General features: G+C 42.9%; 1 protein-coding gene across 6 annotated transcripts in view; it reads right to left on the reverse strand.

Annotated features, from left to right (window-relative positions):
- Positions 1 to 306: 306 nt before the first annotated feature.
- LOC135940030 (rho GTPase-activating protein 20-like) overlaps positions 307 to 18,902 on the reverse strand; it is a 185,486-nt gene continuing 166,890 nt past the window's right edge. For 5 of the 6 annotated variants that reach the window (XM_065484670.1, XM_065484672.1, XM_065484673.1 and 2 more), the window contains 10 exons: positions 17,735 to 17,845; positions 13,378 to 13,476; positions 10,175 to 10,339; positions 9,414 to 9,628; positions 6,631 to 6,757; positions 4,221 to 4,501; positions 3,691 to 3,913; positions 3,348 to 3,631; positions 2,800 to 3,113; positions 307 to 2,685 (listed from right to left, as the gene is read on the reverse strand). In XM_065484670.1, coding sequence (XP_065340742.1) covers positions 878 to 2,685; positions 2,800 to 3,113; positions 3,348 to 3,631; positions 3,691 to 3,913; positions 4,221 to 4,501; positions 6,631 to 6,757; positions 9,414 to 9,628; positions 10,175 to 10,339; positions 13,378 to 13,476; positions 17,735 to 17,845 — 3,627 coding nt within the window. In that variant the 3' untranslated portion in view covers positions 307 to 877. Of the gene's footprint in view, positions 2,686 to 2,799; positions 3,114 to 3,347; positions 3,632 to 3,690; positions 3,914 to 4,220; positions 4,502 to 6,630; positions 6,758 to 9,413; positions 9,629 to 10,174; positions 10,340 to 13,377; positions 13,477 to 14,732; positions 15,040 to 17,734; positions 17,846 to 18,902 lie in introns of those variants that run through there. The other variant, XM_065484676.1, reaches the window with a different exon arrangement.

Below are 18,902 nucleotides of genomic sequence, written 5' to 3' on the forward strand. Positions count from 1 at the left end.
TTGATCTCTTCTCCACTGTTACAAAAATTATTAGAAAAGGAATTATGTTGATAAATATACAAAATTTTCAACATAATTTTAGGAAGATCAGAGGAGAATTAATGAATTAATTTTTTCTTTGATTGTTCTGATCTAATTAGCAATTATTACGATACATATTTCTCTATTATTGAAAACTATGAATTTAATATTAATTACAGTGCAATGTCACAATTTTGTGCCTATAGCTTATACACTTGCCTTTAATTTTCATGCAAATTAGTTCAGAGTTGAGGAAAAAATAGGAGTGTATTAATTAAGAGACCATTGTTAATATGTATACCATAATTGTTTTTAATGTACATAAGATATAAAAAGTACAACGCGCTTGTTCATATCATTGCAGAAAACAGTCACACTGGTAATTTCTTACACGAGTTTCTTCAATCATTAAAAAATTAACCAGTCAGAACCTTTCAATTTAGTTTATTTAAGCTATATAATTTACCTTAAATTGATAGGTTTCTTGTTAGTAGACCGAATCATCGAATCAATAATTTCTACATTGCTGATGGTAACTGGATGTCAACAAGGGGAAATAAAATTGATTAACATAATATACATATAGCGCTTATTATTATTATGGCCCTGAGATAAATGCATTTTACTTATGCAGAAAATGGTTTACTCTTAACAATAGAGTTATCTATAAATATCCTAGTCTAATATATTTACTGTGTTTCGATTGCAGAACGGGTTTGGCAAATAAATGCATGGGTTAATTTTAGCAATGTCTATTATATTTGACAACACATTCACTGTTCCTATTTGAATATGGCAGTTGTACTTGATGACTCACTTATGATTTCTTATTCAGTTTTTTCCCTGTCTCCGCTCGCTACACATACGACTCTTCTTCAGAAGTACTGTCCGCAGAGTTGGCTCGGACAACTTTTTGTGGCTGCGGCTGCGGCTGTTGTTGCTGCTGCTGCCTTCTTCTGTTCAGCAGTCGAGCCACCTGCAACTCTGACTTGCTGTTGCCCAAGTGGAACGCGGTGATAGGAGCTCTGTGACTGGGAATGGGGGCCGCCACGCGGGGCGGTGGCCTGTAGGGCGGCGGCCGTGTCTCGCCGAAGAGAGAGCGCAGTTGGGACACACTCCAACTGACTTCTCCGTTCCTGGCAGGCGACGAGTCTCGCCTGCAGTCCACGGTGGTTTTGTTTAGCCGAGATTCCTCCTCATTCTCCTTGTTGTCGGCCGGAGGCAGAGACTTGGACCTTTGGCAGGCTCCCGAATCCCTTCTCCTCAGTCTACCTCTCCTTTCTGGGCTCTTATGCTGCTGCTCTTCCTCTTCCTCCAGAGGAGCAGCGGGCTTCCTCGTCCTGGGTGACTGGTACAAGGGTTCGTCTCCGGGGTGGAAGGAAGCGGGCCTGATCTTTTTGCTAGTGGCTTCGACGTTGACGTGCACAGGGGGTAGGTGTCGCAACTTGCCGTCGGTGGGCGACCGCCTCTGCTTGGGAGGCAGAGGAGGCACACTCTCCTGGTCACTGTCGGTCGCTATCACAGGAGCTGCCCGGACCACCATGTCCCGTCGAACGCTGGCGTTGGCCGAAGTGGACAGACTGAGACCGAGGTCATAGCCGGAGGGGATAGAAAAGCTGTTCTCCCAGGCAGACGGGCAGTCCTTGCCTCGCGAGTTGGACCGAGACACGTGCGGCGTCGAATCGTCGTCTGACAGAGTGCTCGAGTCGTAAGAGCGTTCCATCTCGTCCGCGGGGGCGGCAATGTGCGGCGTGGACTGCGACCTGGTCCAGTCGACGATCGCCTCAGGCTGCGGCTGGCTACTTTTGCGAACGGCCACCTTGGGCGTGGAGGTATGGGTGTTGTTGGAGGAGAAAGACTGGTTCATTTGGTCCATTTGCTGCTCCTCGGGCGAGCACAAGTGGTGCGCTGACTTAGATCTGGACAGTGAGTAGTGCGGGTTGAAACGCTGCTGCTGTTGCTGGATCTTTCTCCTGCTCGGTGGGGTGGTTGGGGGAGGGGGTGCGCGGCCCTTGCTGTGCAGCGCCGGCCGCTTGCTGGTGCCGCCGTTGCCGTACGAGTTGAGCAGCGACTCCTCTGAGGCGCTGCGGCGCAGCTCCTGGCTGCACCCACCGCCCGAAGAGCTGGAAGACGAGCTGCTTGAACTAGACGAATTCTGACTACCCTGCTTGGAGCCGCTGTTGAGTCGCTTGAGGTGCGACCGTTGCCGGAACCAGTCCTGTCGCTGGAAATTGGGGTTGTTAGGCTGCTTGGTACGGCCATAGATGCTCTGGTCGTCAGCCGTCATGCGGATCCGGTCGTCGTAGCCCTCGTACACTCGGACGTAGTTGGCCGACGCCAAGGGCTGCTGGGGGTGCGACAAGGTCGCAGTCAGTTTGGCGTGCTCGTAGCGAGGCTGGCTTGAGTTTGGAGTGGTTGTCTGCTGCTGAGGCGGCCGGTAGATTCCGCCTCGAGGCACAGCCACTCCCTTGGTTTCGCCGCTCAGGCCTGAGCTGGTTGAACCAGATTCTTCTTCGTCAGGTGTATACAACTGTGAGTCAGACATTGTCAGTCCAGAGTCTCTGCTTAGAGACATCTTGTCCTTTCGAGGGGGAGGGCATGGTCCCAAGAGTTCTTCCCTCTCCAGGCTGTCAATTGAGGAGTCATCTCGCCGCATTCCGCCAGCTAAAATGCAAAAATTTAATTTAATCAAACGTTGCAAATTAAAAAATATCTTAAATTACTTGTAATTTCATAATTCATATTTTCTGCCTTTAAAATAAACCAAAATTAACTTACAATGCAAGCTGTCCGATTCTTCAGCACCACTGTCCTGTCTCATTGGGTCCCTCTCAGGGGCTTCTCCCATGAGTGATATCACGCCAGCGCCCATAAGTGTGTCGCATCTGGAGATCAGCAGCTCAACAAGCGCTGGTATGGCACGAGATGCTGCAGGGGTAGGCGAAGGTCCCCACAGAAGACTTGGCCCAACACACACAGCAAGGTTTGTCGGGGTCATCAGATTCTGGCTTGAACGTCGGGCGATGTGGTGCAGGACACAAATGAAGTGGGCCAAGAGGCACTGACTGACAGGAGCAAGCCGCTCCAAAACACTGAAAACAGATTGAAGTTCAGTATAATTTTTCTTTTCAAGAAAGTTAAAACTGAATAATAATATGAGCACCCAAAATTACATTTTTTTCAGCTCAACTCTGCAAATTCTAAAATTAAGCTCCACTACTATTTACATGCTAAGAATGTTTAGTTAAATTACATTTTATTACTTAAGGTTCAAATTAATTGAGCTGTGGATCAGAAAATGATGAAAATATTAAGAATTAGCAAACCTTTTTATCCTGACTAATTTTTCCGCCTCGGGCTCTTCAGGGTGTCCATCAACAGCCTCCAGCCAGTCTTTGTAGAGTGCTGCGGCCATCAAGGGCTCTGGTAGGGAGCGGAAGAAGTCCTTGAGCAAGCCTGCTGTTGCTAGAACAGGCAAGTGCTCTAGCACCGCAGGCGAGGCTCCAGCGTCCAGTTGTTCTCTGGTTTCTCGGACCATTCTGGCATTTGCAGACTTGCGGAAGATGCCTTGAGTGAAGGGTCCTTTGGTGAACACTTGCTGGAGCATGGCCTGCAGCAGTTTGTGATTATTGTAACTGGAAAATGAGATTTCTACGCGAAAACACCCACCATTACAGCAACAGGTGGGCTTCCATCAGCCATGCACACTCTGGTCAAGGGAAGTCCAAAGAGTGTCCCTGGCGCTGGCGAACTGCTGTCTGTGCTGTCCTCGCCGCCCTTGGAGCGACGGAACACCTGCCTGATCTTCATGGGTGATTTCCTATTCTTTTTTGACTTGTTCTTGTTATCACAAGCATTGTTGGTAGCGAAGTCCATAGGCTTTCGAATATTTCTAAAAACATGAGAATTTAATCAATTTTTCCACTAGTTGTTAAAAACTATACAGAAATGGCCTGATGTTTACAGATTCACATGATAAAATATTGTACATTAAAGATAGTAAAACAATTATTAGGAGATCGTTGCAGTAGCCATTTGTTTTCATTTTTAACGCGAGTATATCTTGCGTCACAAATCACAAAAAGTATTGGTTTAAAAATCACTTTCATAAGGAAAAGCAGCCAATGTGTTTTCGAAATTTATGCTTCCATTTTTTAAGCGTTTGTCAACAGCAATTTTTAACAAAAACTTTTACTCACCTCAAAATGAACTGGCACTTGGTCAGAGGGTCAGTTCCATAAATGTTGTTGCAATGGTCCAGATCAAATCCTTCCTCTGTACTTAGTCCGTCCCTCAGACAGCTCAGTTTGATGGAAAACGGCCTTTCGTGGCCGATCAGGGGGTACGGCGCCTCGTCGCGACCTGTGCGAGCCCACAGTTGGAACTGTGCGGCGTCCAAGCCACGCATCTCCAAATGCTCGAGGGCCAATTTGATACAGCAGCGGGCTGTTTCGTTGGGTGTTACGCTGAATGTCTTGCACTGCAATCACAACACCATTCCGTTTAGAAAAAGGTGACCAAGCAGCATATCGTTAAAGCAGAAATAAGGGAATGGCGGGAAACTGTGCTGGAGGAAAAAGGTAACGCCCTGCTGCAAAATTGTATAGGCGTTATGCGTCGGGACAAAAAGTACATAATACCTTTGAGAGATGACCGGTCACGAATTGTCAAGCGCGTTAAAATAAACAAATGACCAAGGATATGGAATTTGTGGCATTTACCACGGGCTAAATTATCTCTTTACTCGGTGGGGGTCGAAGTGGCGGTAACGCGCCCCAACTCAAAGAGATGAATAGAGAAAAAAAATAAATAAAGGAAGCATGTCTGTCAAAGCCTGAAAACAATTCGCATTCCTCAAATGATTTTGAAAATGGGGGAAAAATCTGTTTATTTGGTTACATCAAAATGATGTATGGTAGTTTCAAAATTTGTAGCTTGTTTTTGTAATAACATTTCCTAACTGCAGCCACCTGATTTTACTGTTGATTTGTAAACACCAAGAGAGAGTGTTTGAAATACTTAATGTGGAGGTGTTAGACTCTTCCTGATAAATTGATACTTCATAACATATTATAATATCATCTCTCAATATTTTAAGTGACGTTTGAGACATTCAGGAATTTTCCTTTAAATCCAAAATGAAAAAGAGAGTCTACTTAAATATTACTGTTAGCTGCTCTTATGTCATCCACGCTCGAATGATTTTAATAGATTAGCCACTCCACTTAAATCCGAGCTCCTTTCCCTCATTGAATTTGTCACAAGAGCTTGTTAAGAAGTGGTGTGAGAATTAGTTTCAAAACGGTGATGGTTTTTTTATTGCATTTCCCTCTTAATGCTAATGTAAACTGCCACGCCGTCAAGCTTAAAGTGGAGCTAGCACTTTTGCGAACAATGCAGAGGCCTGTTAGTATGGGTCGAGTGAAACTGGCACCCAATGCAATTCTTATTCATCCTCCGACCACCCGGCAAAAATGCCATGTATTTCCTGCCTCCTTTGCGTAAAATCCGCGTGCAGGAACGAATAGCATGCTTACTCAGTATTTTTCCTTGTTATGCAGGCAGGAAACGGAGTGCCTCTTTTAATACTCAATATTCTTTCTCAGCAAAACGAAAGGGCTAATTGAGAGGTGACAAAGGGAGCAAATTAAATTTCTCCGCATATAAATGCAGCGCGTATCTTTTTGCGGCATGGTTGAATTAATCTCGATTAATGCAGAGGAATGAACTTTTAAGGATTTGTGACTGCGAGGCGACGAGCGTATAAATGGATCGAGTCGAGTGGGTGTTAGAAAGGTCAGTTGCTTAGAGTCGTTGCACGCGGGAAAATATATCTATAGAAGATATTGCGCACACCGTTTGAAAGTGTTTTTGTGTTAAATCTTTTCCATTCAATCGAATCGATTTTTTAAATAATAAAAATGTACTGGTTTTCTCTTTTCATCTCAAAAGAGGCTCCAAAAATACACAGTCGGTACCGTTGACGCCACGTCTGGTGACTCACCGGACTGTTTAAGCGCCGCTTCTCACTCTTTATTGTGCACAGTCTTCTTTGAGAGCTTTCAGAGATGCGAATTAAATGGTGGCAATTGAAGCAGAAAGGCGCCAGTGGATTTTCGAGTGCACCAGGAAAACAAAAATGCTTGCGTGGAATTAATTCAAATTGCGACCCAGTTCAGATATTGTGGGCAGAAATTAGCCCATTGTTTGCGGGAGTGAAGTTTCAATTAAGGGCCGTGAACCGTTCGTCGCGACGCCCACGATCAAAAGCCCCTCGATGCTTGTCAATCACCGATTTAGCATTTGGCAAATTAACGGCACGTTCATTCATCTCACGTTTTTCGGCGGAGAGGCGCGCGATTGGATTAGCATTGTGGCTAACTGCCTCTTGATGCGGTACAAATACGGCATGCAAATATTTTGATATTAATTTATGCAAAGGTTCAGTGACTCAAGATGGAGGGAACAAGGAGTGAGCGAGCTACTGACAGAAAATGCCAAAGTTATTCTGTTCGGACTCACAAAAAATAAGTATGACAAAAATTATATGGAAAATTCTTGACTTCAGGAAAGGTGAAATGAGTCAAGAAAAATATTTTTGGTACTTACATATTCAATGTTGGTGGCGTTGTCATAGTAGACAACCTGAATATTGGTGGTGCGGGGTTCCTTCTCCCTCTCGGCAGCAATTACCTCGCCCAGTCTTTGTAGCCAAAGATCACGCGCCGCTTGGGTCCTGAGAAGGATATCAAGTTTGGCTTCTATATTATAAAGCTTGCGATGGTGCTTGAATTTGTTGTTGAAGCGGTAATTTCGATCGTAGTTGGTGCAATTATTGTTGTTGATGCTGCTGCCCTTATTGCTATTGTAAATGCAGGTAGAATCCGAGTCGAAGCTCGATTGTACCCATTTTGATGGCCTACACGGTTCTGTTTCACTCGAACCGAACGCACAAAAATAAGACAAAAAGGTCTTCTTAAATTTAGGAGTATCACAGTTTGCTAAAACTAAGCCAGCAGTCATTTGTGCAGTTTGCAAAAACACCCACACGCGGTCCAAAAGAACTAAAGCGCACTGCGACTTGCAACGTACACCCGCACTCAGCAGCGATAGCAACAAAACTACCTAGCTGAGTGAACTGCCTGCCTGCTTGTTTGCCTCACTCCGCACTCGCCGCTGCTGCTGAGCTTGCAAGGAGAAGGGGGAGTTACATAAAGGGAGGTTCTGGCCCTTGTTATTTCTTCCCTATTCTTTTCATCCACCCCCAAAGTTGAAGGGAAGGTTGCCATAAATCTTCCTGGGAAACAATTTCTATCCATGTGGAACCTTTTTGAACCATCTTAATCAACATTTTGAGCCATGACTACATCACTACAACGTATGAAACACGAGGAGGATGTTCAGATTTATTCGAAAAAAAAAATCGAAATCATTGACCGGAAACCCAAAAATAAAACTGTGGTCCCGTGGAATTCCAGCAACAGCTTACCAGCTGGGAAAGCTCTTTTGTGTAGGAAAGAAGGAAGGAATTCTGACAACAATAGCTGTGTTTTTCCCTCCCCCCCTCAAAAATCGCCTCTTCATGAAAAATGGATCCATCAAAAACCCGCAACAGTTTAAAAACAACCATATTTTGTATGAACTAAAATGTGCGTCAATATTTTCATACATTAAACAATTTATCACTTGCAAGTGTAGGAGTGGTAAATTTTTGTATTTTATAAATTAAGAAAAATTTATTTGAACAGAGATAAAATTTCCTTTGGAAAATGCTATTACATGTGGAGCCATTATAACCAACTGAAACATCATATTGAGCATCGCCTACAACGCTTCGTAATTCAAGGAAGATTTTAATTTGATTATTTAAAAAAAATCCATGGACTGGAAAACAGAAGGTAAAGCTTCAGTGAGGTGAAATGTTATCAATAGCTTAAAAGCAACAACAGCGGCAAAAATTGCTTTTATAGAAAAATGCGGGGAGAAATGCTGAGGTTTTTGACGATAGCATTCTAACCTCTCTAAATCTTACTTCTTTATTATTCAATTTTAAGAGCTTCGTGAGGGAAATCTCAAACACTTGCGTTACAACTTTTACGCAAACAAAATATGAGGAAATTTTCACTTTAAGTCGATTGACTAATAATGGTGAAGAAGAAGCAAGAAGAACCCTTTATGTTAGGCCAGTCAAAACTGCTTTAAAATAGGAACCCGCCAGATGGAAAAATTAGTATAAAAATGTTAGCTGGAGAGTCAATTTTTTGACGACTGAAAGAGGAGAGAAAAAGTTCCACAAGCATTAAAGTGGAGGTGGCTTGCTACTTAAATTCTCACATCTGTGTGCCATAAACCCGACGCCGCTGACAGGAGATGAAGCTTAAAGGAACAATAACATTCATGAGGCTGTCATACAGTAGATGATCCGTTTTCAGCAGAACGGCTTTAAAATGTTGTGAAATATTTCAACTATTCAATTTCTGTGTTGGGTTAATAAATGACAAGAATCCACCCCAAAAGAAGAGGATAGAAATTCCAATGAAAAAATGACATCAAATTTTTTTCCTGCAATGTTGGAGGTGACCACGCAAGATCGTGAGCGGCCAGAAATCAAGTGTAACAAGTGAATCACGACTGCCTCGCCGTGATTATACGAACACATATGTACAAAACGACCAGACAGGCTGCACTTTTGTGTCTAGACTTTCGTTTTCAGTTCCCTTTTTACGATGTGATAATAAAAAACTATTCCATCAACGCGGTGGCGGCAGTGGAGAAGAAGAGTTCCGCGCGGCTGATTGCCATAATTGTGCGTGTCTACCAAGTTTTGTGGGTGTTTCGGGATGCTGCTAAGAAGAGATTACGTCGAGAATGAAAGGCGGGGTGCCGCTAGATCCAGTCTTTTTAGCCCTCTTTGTAATGAAGCGGAGGATGAGCATGAGATGCGATTTCACAATCGTTGACCACCGGGTCATCACGACTGCATCCATGTTGAATGTCCAAAGAATAATAACTAGGGAGGGAATAACAACCCTAATTTGCTTCCAATATGAACCAATCCAAAAGGGGAAGCAGCATATGGTGTCATGTTTTCATAGGCTAACAAAGGAAGAAGCAAAAGCACAAGAAAATAAAAGTTCGAGAAAAACATGTTCTTAAAATAATATTTTGTCAGTCCTTCTGCATTTTCAGGAAAGTTTGACAAAACACTCCTTCCATTTTTTTTGTATTATAACAACAATAAGAAGAAAAGATAAATGATTTATTTAGACACAATGGAAAGACTGTTCAATGCGTGGTAAAAAAGGGACCTTAAAATTTTAACCCCTGATTTTGAATTTTTTTCTCATGCACAAAAACAAGCGTATAAACCAAAATAAAAGTAAGATTCTTACCCAAATGTGGCAACAACGTTTGTGGTGGGCCATCCGAGTACGAGGGAGGTCTCTACCGACCTCTGAACCTCGATAACGTCGTCGATGCAGCGAGCCAGCCACATTTCCGAAACTCGCACCTTTTCCTTCAGCTTGAAATTTCCACCAGAACGAGCCTTGGCCACCAACAGCATGTCGTTGAAGAGAAAAAGGTGCCTCTCCTGACTCTGCACCCCCTGTGAAATATTTTATGGGGTTACTACGATAGAACGCGAATTTGGGGGATGGTTTTAATATGTTTACACAATTTATAATCTTAAATCACCGAATTCCATTTTCCCTTTGACTGCTTCTTATGTCCCCAGATTAAATCAATCGAGCGAGTTTAATCCTCATTCAGGTATTGTCAGTGCCCGTGTAGTGGTCAAAAGACTTCTCCCCATGAACGCAGCGCAGCCGATACGTGCCAGCAAGCGGGAACATGATGGTTGATCGGCGCTACTTATCCGTGCAACTCGCGCGTCTAAATAAGGGACCAAACGCCCATAAAGAGTGCGTGCTGTCGTGCCTGGCATTTATGCAAAATGTTCTCGCTCTCGCTGTGACGCACGACCGTTTTTATCCGAGCGAGAGAGGCGTAATGCCTTGATGCCCGTGTAAACAAAGGGGCGTATATTTGAGCGAGTATATCCAAACAAACAAATCCGAGGCTGGCAAAGAGCAGCAGGCACGTTGCAAAATTAGCTTAGTAAGTCAGGGATGTGCTGACGTCGTCAACTTACGGTTGTGAACTGGACCGCGGTTTCCATGAGGAATTGCCGCTTCTCGGGCCGCGAGTTGGCCTCCTCGCGGGCAGAGTCATCCCTGTTGTTGCTGTTTTTATTGGAGAGGACACGCTGGAGACGGCCTGCAGTCGTTGACCGCTTTCGAATCAGCCCCTTCATCTTCTGCAAACACAAAAAGCAAAATGAAACTCGTTATTGCAATGACATTTTTTATAACCTCAATTGGAAACCAGAACTTAAAACATATCCATTTTTCATCTGCTAAATTCAGCTCTATTTCTTTATTTTGCAACAGTTTAAAAAACAGATTCGAGCACATCTTTGTGATCTTGAGCTCGTAAAAAACGAGTCAAGCGACAATGCGTGCCTTTCTACCTCGTTTTTGCAGCTTCCCTCAAACAAATTGCGAGACAATCTGTGCTGTGGCGCGTTTAAAGTTTAAAGGCTGCGCCGTTTCGTTTTATTTCCAACTAAATTCGCGACGAGCAGAAAAAGCAGCGTGCAGATCCTTTTAGGGCAGCAAAAGTCATTAGATTGCGAACTGGTGCTCTGGCTGCGCACCGAGAGAGCATTATTCAATCGGCGCAAAATAAAAACAAGCCGGCGAATTCATGCGCTTCAGCGGCGGTGTGTGTGCACGTATATACGTATGGGGCAGCGAGCGAGCCACGCCGCTATAATCAAGCTAAAGAGTTGTTCAGGTAGAGCGAGAAAAAACGGGCAGGCATTAAGACTTCCGCGTGTGTAACCTGTTGTTAATATTATTACACGAGAGAGCAAAAGCTGCTTGCTGCCTTTGAATGAGTAAAAAGGCTAAAAATTTAATAATAACGCGGCCTGTCTGTCAGAACGATGGGAGCAAAACATTTTGTGAAATTATAACAGTACCCGGGCAGCCGGCGTGCTGCGGAATGAACAAAACTCGCCAAAAGCTGCATTGTAATCAAATTATAAACACCCATCTCCTCTCATTAAATGCGCCGGTGCCAAAATAATCGGGTGCATGAGAAAAAGCTACACAAGGAAAATGCTCTCGGTGCTAACTGCACATTTATATTCACGCAAAAAGTTACACAAAGGCGATATCGATCTGCATTCGTACATTGTTGTCAGAATAAGAGCTTTATTTTATTCCTCATTGTGCGGTGAATAATATGTCAGTAAAACTGCAAGTGTTGAAGTCTCTCAATTATTTTCTGAAATAAAACTTGAGCTGAATTTTATTATAGAACAGTTATTTGGTAAGCCGTAAAACAAAGTTTTCTAGACAGAAATTTGACACTTCTTTTGCCTGTGAAAACATAAAGCAATTCGTTATTCTTTATGTAATTCGCGAGTTTCATAATTAATTTAAATTTTTATTTTCATGTAAATATTTTCATGCAAATATTTTCATGTGCAGAATCTATAAATTTACAAGTAAAAAAGTAGTTTTACCGTCGCGTACATTCCAGATTTTGCACCGGTGCGCAAGTTTCATTTAGCGCACACGAGGAAAGTGGCGCCTGGTGGATTGGTACCGTTATGCGAAAATTCTGGCCGTGCGCGGTGCCTCTGGAATATGTATGATCTCATTCCGGCGCGCACAAATTGCCGCGTTCATGCATGGAGCTAACGCGTAATTGGGGTTATAAAAAGAGCAAATTAACTCGCCACTTTTGCATTCGCGGGCTGTGTTGGTTTTGGCGATAAAAGATCGTCCCCGCGGAGCTGCTCTCGATTTGATTTTTCTCGCGTTTATGCGCAGATGGCTGTTTTTATTGTATGATTTTATTGCCCGATGTAAATAACTCGCGGCTTTTAATCGCGGCAAACCGTGCAAGGAGGAATGAAGTGGAGGCTTTTATTATTATATGTAACAAGGAAAAACCTACTTCGCTGCAAGGCGCTTGTTTTGCGGATTATATGGTTCTTTAGGGATTCAGGCCAGTTATTTTGTTATAATAAGAGTTCAATAAAAATTTGCAAGGATTTATATCTAGTAGGTATGTGGATAAATTGTTTTGAGAAATTCGTGTGTGCATTTCCCACATTGCTCAAAGTTTGGTTCAAGAAGAGTGAATTCGACCACAAGTGCAATACAGTCATAAACGGCCAGTTGAGCGTTTATTCCAGGTCAATTTCACACTCGAGTAGACTATTAACAAATTAAGATTTCCCGCTCCTCATGTCGGTGTCAGTTCAATGTGATATTTTTAATATCTTTGAGATAAAAATCAGTGCAGCCATGGTGAAAACACAGGACTTCCTACGCAACTTTATATAAACACATTACAAAACTTGGCAGCTCAAAATAATCACGCGAGCGTTTCATACGCATAATGCACCGAGGTTAATCATTAATTCGGTTTGAGTTATTGCTATTCTCGGAGCACAAAAGTGAAACTCTTTTATTGCTCCGAATCGAGTGCGCGAGCACAGAGAGACAATCTCTCACATTTCAATGAGCCTATGACATAATCAAACTGTGATAATTGCCATGTCGCATTCTCACGTATCGAGGTCATTGATTCCATGCCGACAATTATTATTTAACTCTCTGTGTTTTATATATTTGTTTTTAGTTGAAGATGGCACCAAGCTTTCTCTGACTTAATGATTATTGCATTTCATCAAATAATTTACAGATTGGGCAACCAAATTATAGTCGAGCGTACAATCACGCGACTACGATGATACTAATCCTGCAGAATTATGGAAATTCGGTCGGCCCCGCCTGCGTCATTATCGTCATCTCTCCGCGTATATTTATCTCATTTTTATTGTGCGCGCATTTAATTAACGCTCAAGAGAAAGTCGCTGTTTGTGTATTTTCATCACAAGTCAGGGAAGCCAAAAGATTTTTTTCCTCTCGCCATGGTGCATTTTTCTCTTTAATAATTTCCATCGAGAACGTGATCGGAATGCATTTTAAGAGAGCTGTTAGAAAATTCATCACGATGCTGATTAGATTTGCATCAGCGGCAGTCAATATCCTCTCGGTTATTCAGCATTAGCGCTCTGAAAAAAAATTGAGCTGCCGGTGTATATAAATTTAACGCGTCAAATTTGACAGCACTAAAGAGCATAGTCGTGCTGCTGCTGGCGAGGAAATGTGAGACGCTGGAATTTTGGACCATAAAAACAGACACCTTTTGCACTACTGCGTAGATGGACACCTATGTAAAGTTCTGGGGGCAGTTAGGTCATCAGGAACTCACCATTGTGATGGCATCTTTGTCGTATAGGCACAGGGGGTCATTGGGGAAGAGGTCTTGAATCCTTTCCAAATCGCTTTCCTCCTGCGTCCGTTTGACAGCCTGAAATCACAAAAAAGGGTTGTAAAAAATCTGTGAAGGTAAAAAAGAGAGAAATATATAAATAGCTCAGAAAACCCCCAAAATCCACCGAATTTTAGATCGAAATCAATTAATATACCAACAAAGAATGTCTTCAAAATGCGGCCGTTTTTCTCTCTGGAAAGGTTTCTCATTTGCATTCCTTTCATGGATTCCACGTACGTGCTTTGAGAATTCCACACCAATCAGATCTCAAGTATAGTAATGGAGCCCACATATATTGGTAAAATTATCGTGTATACGTTAATTTTTTTATTTGAGCCCTAAACAATTTCTGCCTAATCGAATTCCACATCTAATCTGATTCTAGCCAAAAATTCAATTTTGATCGGCTGACTGCTCAGCACGAAGCGAATTGCGAACCACCCTATATTTTGCGGCCAGACCATCATTTTGAGGCGGGATCGCTCATCTTTGATTTGCACCATGCGAGAATCGGGCAAAAAACGCACGCGAGACACTCAATTTTCTCTGTCAAGGCCGCGACGGCGCGAGCGTGTGTGTCCGATGTTAGCGTCCTGCTCCACTCTGTTGCTGAGCATCTCCCGAGGATGCATATTACATGGCTTGGCCTTGGAATTATGATGGGGCTCATCTTTTACACCGTGGCGCGCGCGAGGGGCAGCTTGCCAAAAATCCGGCCGAGGAGGAATTCCGTTGCTCCTCCTCCAACGGCCGCCGCCACCGCCTCGTATAGCGATGCGGTGCCTATTAATGACGCTAGCGTCTGCTAATTTTTAATTAATCGTCAGACGCAAGTTGATTTTCGGCGTGGGATTAATTTGAAAATGAATTAGCTGCGCCCTTTGACTGCGAGCATTATAATCTCTCGAGCATTGATTTACGCGTGCTCGACCTGCCTGGCCTGCTATGCCGGTCCGAATGAGGCGAATGAGTTAATTTTTGAAGATGGGATAATTGTTTAATTACTTTTGGCTCGCTCAGCTAGACTCACGCTACAATTATTATGAGAATGAGGTGAAAATTAGCGCTATGGTGCAATTCGTGCAAAGCTAAATTTTATTAGGCTTTGAGGGTATTCAACTCGGGCTATTGAAATATGCGGTGCTAGGGCAATTACTATTAACAATCTAACTCATGAGACCACACACACACACGAAATCATCCATTGAACATTAATCAATTCAATCTGTCATTGCAGTTCTAAATTGACTTTCAAAGAGTGGCAGAAATAAATTAAATAAAAGCGTAAATACCAGGCCGACGAGAGCCCTGATTCCCTGTGAGAGTTCATTCTTGTCAAAAGTTAATCGACGACGTCTCGGTTTTGCCTTTTTCTTGCGCGTGCCATCAGTGCAATCCTCGTCCTCAGCGCTGACGCACCCGTCCAAAGTCACTTTGTAAAAAAGACTCATCAGTCGGACTGATCCTCGCTCTTACATCCGGAAGATGCAATTCAAACACCGCAAAGCTCCAACTCTCTTGCGGAAATTCGGAGCAAATCCGAGTGTCGGATCAGCCTGTGACAGGTCAGCCGGGGACAGCGTTGAAAAAAGCTGGTGACTAAACCTCCAGCGGCATCGCAAGAATTTCATTTCTGAGAAAGTCATCTCGAGTATTCGTGGAAGTTGGACATTCTCGTACACCTGACAGCAGCAGTAATGGAGTTTCTGATTACTCAAGGCAAAAAAATGCCGCGGACGCGCGACTTATTCGGTGATAGTCGGCTGGCTCAGCATAATTGTGCTGGGTACGGGTAAACACGCACTTGTGCAAAAATTATGAAATTGATACAAAGCAGAAGGAAGCGCTTCGTGGAATTAAAATTAAAGAAAAAACGCAGAAGAACAATGGGCAAATATTGTCTCACGTGTAATTTGCAACAAGACGTAAACAACATTTAGCAATAAATTGCTGCTAGAGCTGTTCTGCGTAGTTTGTTTCTTATCAAGTTTCGTAGTGTAAATGACGTAATTTCGGGCGTTTTCCTCCACAGGTTTCCTCTATGCCCAGTTATTGCTTCAAACTATTGGATAATATTTGCTTTTGAAGCACCTAAAATCTATTAAACGACTAGCATTGCTCACAACGAGGAAATAACAGAATTAACCTCGGATGCAGCGTTATTTGTGAAACTATTTTTTCCGCGGACTTTAATGGTTTGTGCAAGAAAAGAAGACCTCTAAACTTCCAATACGAACAGGATGTTCATTAAAGGAACCTCTGATGGAGGACATGTTATTAAATTGCAGCGGTGTTAAAGTATACTGCATGAAATATATAAACACCAATTTCAAGGGCAGCCGGTGAAAGATGCAAGTTGTAAAAAACCCTTCCTTTCTATTTCGCCGCACATGTATCTTGAATTAGTGTTCGATCTGGTTTGCTCCTTGAGGGTGATGTCATAATTAAAAAAGGCAATAAAAACAGAGCCAGCTCCATGCAGATTGATAATAATTACACTGGGACGAAGCACTTAATGCGCACGACACAACTATAACGTCACGTTCATGGGAGGTTTTATGCGTTTTCTCCCTTTTGCGACATTTAAAGACCCAATTAGTCGAGTCAGCAAGAGGCGTTTCCTCAAGATCAATCTGGACCATTTAAAAAATAGCAATAAATTTTCAATTTCACCGCGGCTTATTGAATGCAGAAACTTGTGCGTCCGCCTCGGTGGGAACGCTTTTTGATAACTGCCGGTGTATGACGTACAACAATTCATAGTAGTTGGCAGTTTCAATGGTAAATTTAATACTCCATTGTGTGCGAAAGTGGAAGCACGTTTGTATATGTGAATGTTGGAAATCACGTAAACACTTCCCATACAAAATTGCTCTCCCACCATGCACTAAAAGCATGCAGCAGCATCTCGCATTGAGTAATTTGGTAATTTGCAACAGGTGCTTTTCGTCTATACTGCCGAAGGTTGTGCAATAAGCACGACGTTTCGCAACGTATCTTCGGAATCCACGCAAAGTGGGACATTGGAAAAAAATTCTCACTGATTCGGCCGGCTAAAGCTTATCCTGATTAGTTACATGTTGCATAAACCTCGATAAATCTGATGCATATGGTAAGTTATTTTTTATAATGAAAAGGATTTATTTATATAAAAATATTGTATTTAAACGATAAACCGTGCAGGAGTGTTCGTATGTAACTTGGCTTTTACAACTCCACTATTTGCAACGCAAAAGGTAAATAAAATCTCAGGCGGCTTTAGTGACAAGAGGCATTAAAAGCCGCGGCCAATCAAAAGCAATAAAGAGCGCGCAGGGCGTTTTTTAATGACACTGCTGGGGCACATTTAACTCTCGCTATCCGGTGTGAGTGTTCTGTGAGTGTTCAGTGTGTGCGCAGTTTCATTGTGTGACCCTTTGAATTAGACATAATGCGTATCCTTTTCCTCCACGCCGAAATTCCAGCAGGGACAGGACAACGCGAATGGCCCGGCAAAGGGCAGTGACATGTGTGGTGGTTAACACTGTGTTGCAATCGCGAGAAAAGTTGCAATTTATGAAAACGCTCGACTTGCGAAAGGCGGACGCGCAGCACGCGAAGACATTCCTGCGGCGTCATTTTCCGTCCGCAAAAACGATTAATCCATGAAATGTTTATGCTAATTAAGCGACTGCAGTCGCGCGCAAGTGGGGGCAAAAACACACACGGGCATATACATTTGCGTAATTTTCAGCGCGCGTCACCTTCAAAGTACGTTTTCATGGTCATGAGAGCTACGGGTGAGATGTTTCTGCGCTTCAACAATCATGGGAAAGAAATCTTTTGCCACTTGTTAGCCCAGCAAAATACAGTGTTTGTTTTCCGGTGGCCGCTGGTTGCAAAATTTCAAGTTCCGTGCAAATTTTTATCAACGACGACCGACAACTTTAAATGCACTTTAATGATTTTCCTCTAGGAATTTCCAGAAAAAATCTTTTGCATAGCTTAGTAAAATAATTTAGAAATTTTCAAGTTTAATAAATGAAATTAAAGTTTCCTTCTCTTTGAAGAATAATGAAAAAAACTTGGCTCATACTTTGCTAATGTATAAAATTGGTGATGAATTAAATATTTTGATTTGTTTAGAAAAAAAAACATTGCTCACAATCGGCTCTTTTGTTGAAAAGCTGTGATTGCACACGTCTTATGCCCATTTGAGCAATGCCGCGAGCGTACGTGAATTTTGCAAAAATTGGTCATGGGGCCATTAATTAAGCATCGGCGCGGCGGGTGAATAGGTCAATAGGCAATTTACCTGCTTGGCCTTGGCCGCAGCGCGACTCAGGTCCTCAAAGTCCGGGTGCTCATGACGGGTCGCTCCCAGGGTTGCCTCAAAGTAGCTCTCAAACTGGGCTAATCGTTGCACCTGCGAACACAAGAAAGGGAAAATTATAGAAATGGCTCATTGTTCCAGCATAAATGGGTGGATTTCCATATAGATGCATCCTGGACGCGGTTGCATTTCGAATTGAAAGAAAAATCCGGCCGCAGAGGAATGATTTCGAATTATGAAAAGCTCGCTCCATTAGTCTGCGTCTAAAAACTATTTGTTTCATTCCTTTTTAAAGAAGCACAAGGCCAGTGCCTTTTGGCAATCATTTTAATTTTGACTAATTACAATAATTAATAACAATACAAATATGCATAAACGTTCAGCATTGATAGCAGCGTGTGGAGTGAGTGGAAATTAATTACGGAGTAGGAAGATTAATCAGAGCAGCCACGGGACGTATGCAAATTCGGCCGGCAGGGTCGGGTTTCACCTTGCTCCCACGCCGACTCATTAGTTTGCCGTCGAATTCCGCCGAGCGCGCACGCGTGTGTGTAGTTGCCGCGATAATTACCATTGCTGCCAATTAATAACCACCCACCGCACCCACTCTCGTAATTAGAGAAGGCACCCTCGTCGGAAAATTTAATCTCGCACTGTATCTCCAACTGGGCTGGGGATAACGATCGGCAATGCACAATAATCCGAGTCGCTGGTTATGCAGATCTGCATTGTCCCCCAGCAGAGATAAACATCTGCTGCGAGCGAATTTCAGCCTAATGAGGAATTATGGTCCTGGATGGTTAATTGCCTAATAAATTTCGAGCTGCACCAATGCTGCTGGATTAGCATACACGCTAAGAAGGCGAAAGAGAAGATTTTTTTGTTTTTTTTGTTGCAGCCGAGGCGAGAGAGGTGTATTCGATTTGGAACGGGAGAGTTCGACGACTGCATTTGACATCGAGAAGTTTAAAACACAGTTTGATTGAAAATAGAGAAAATACAGGCCGAAGAGGCAGCTTACATTGTGCCCAACTGGAAATTGCTTCTTATAAAAATAGCACTTAAAAATATATCTGATGCTGCTGGAAATTAGAGTGTATTGGTTGGAATCCGGTATTCAGCTTTTTTGCAAAACTCGTTTGGTATATCG

This window comes from Cloeon dipterum, chromosome 3 (genome assembly GCF_949628265.1).
Source record: "Cloeon dipterum chromosome 3, ieCloDipt1.1, whole genome shotgun sequence".
Classification (NCBI taxonomy): domain Eukaryota; kingdom Metazoa; phylum Arthropoda; class Insecta; order Ephemeroptera; family Baetidae; genus Cloeon; species Cloeon dipterum.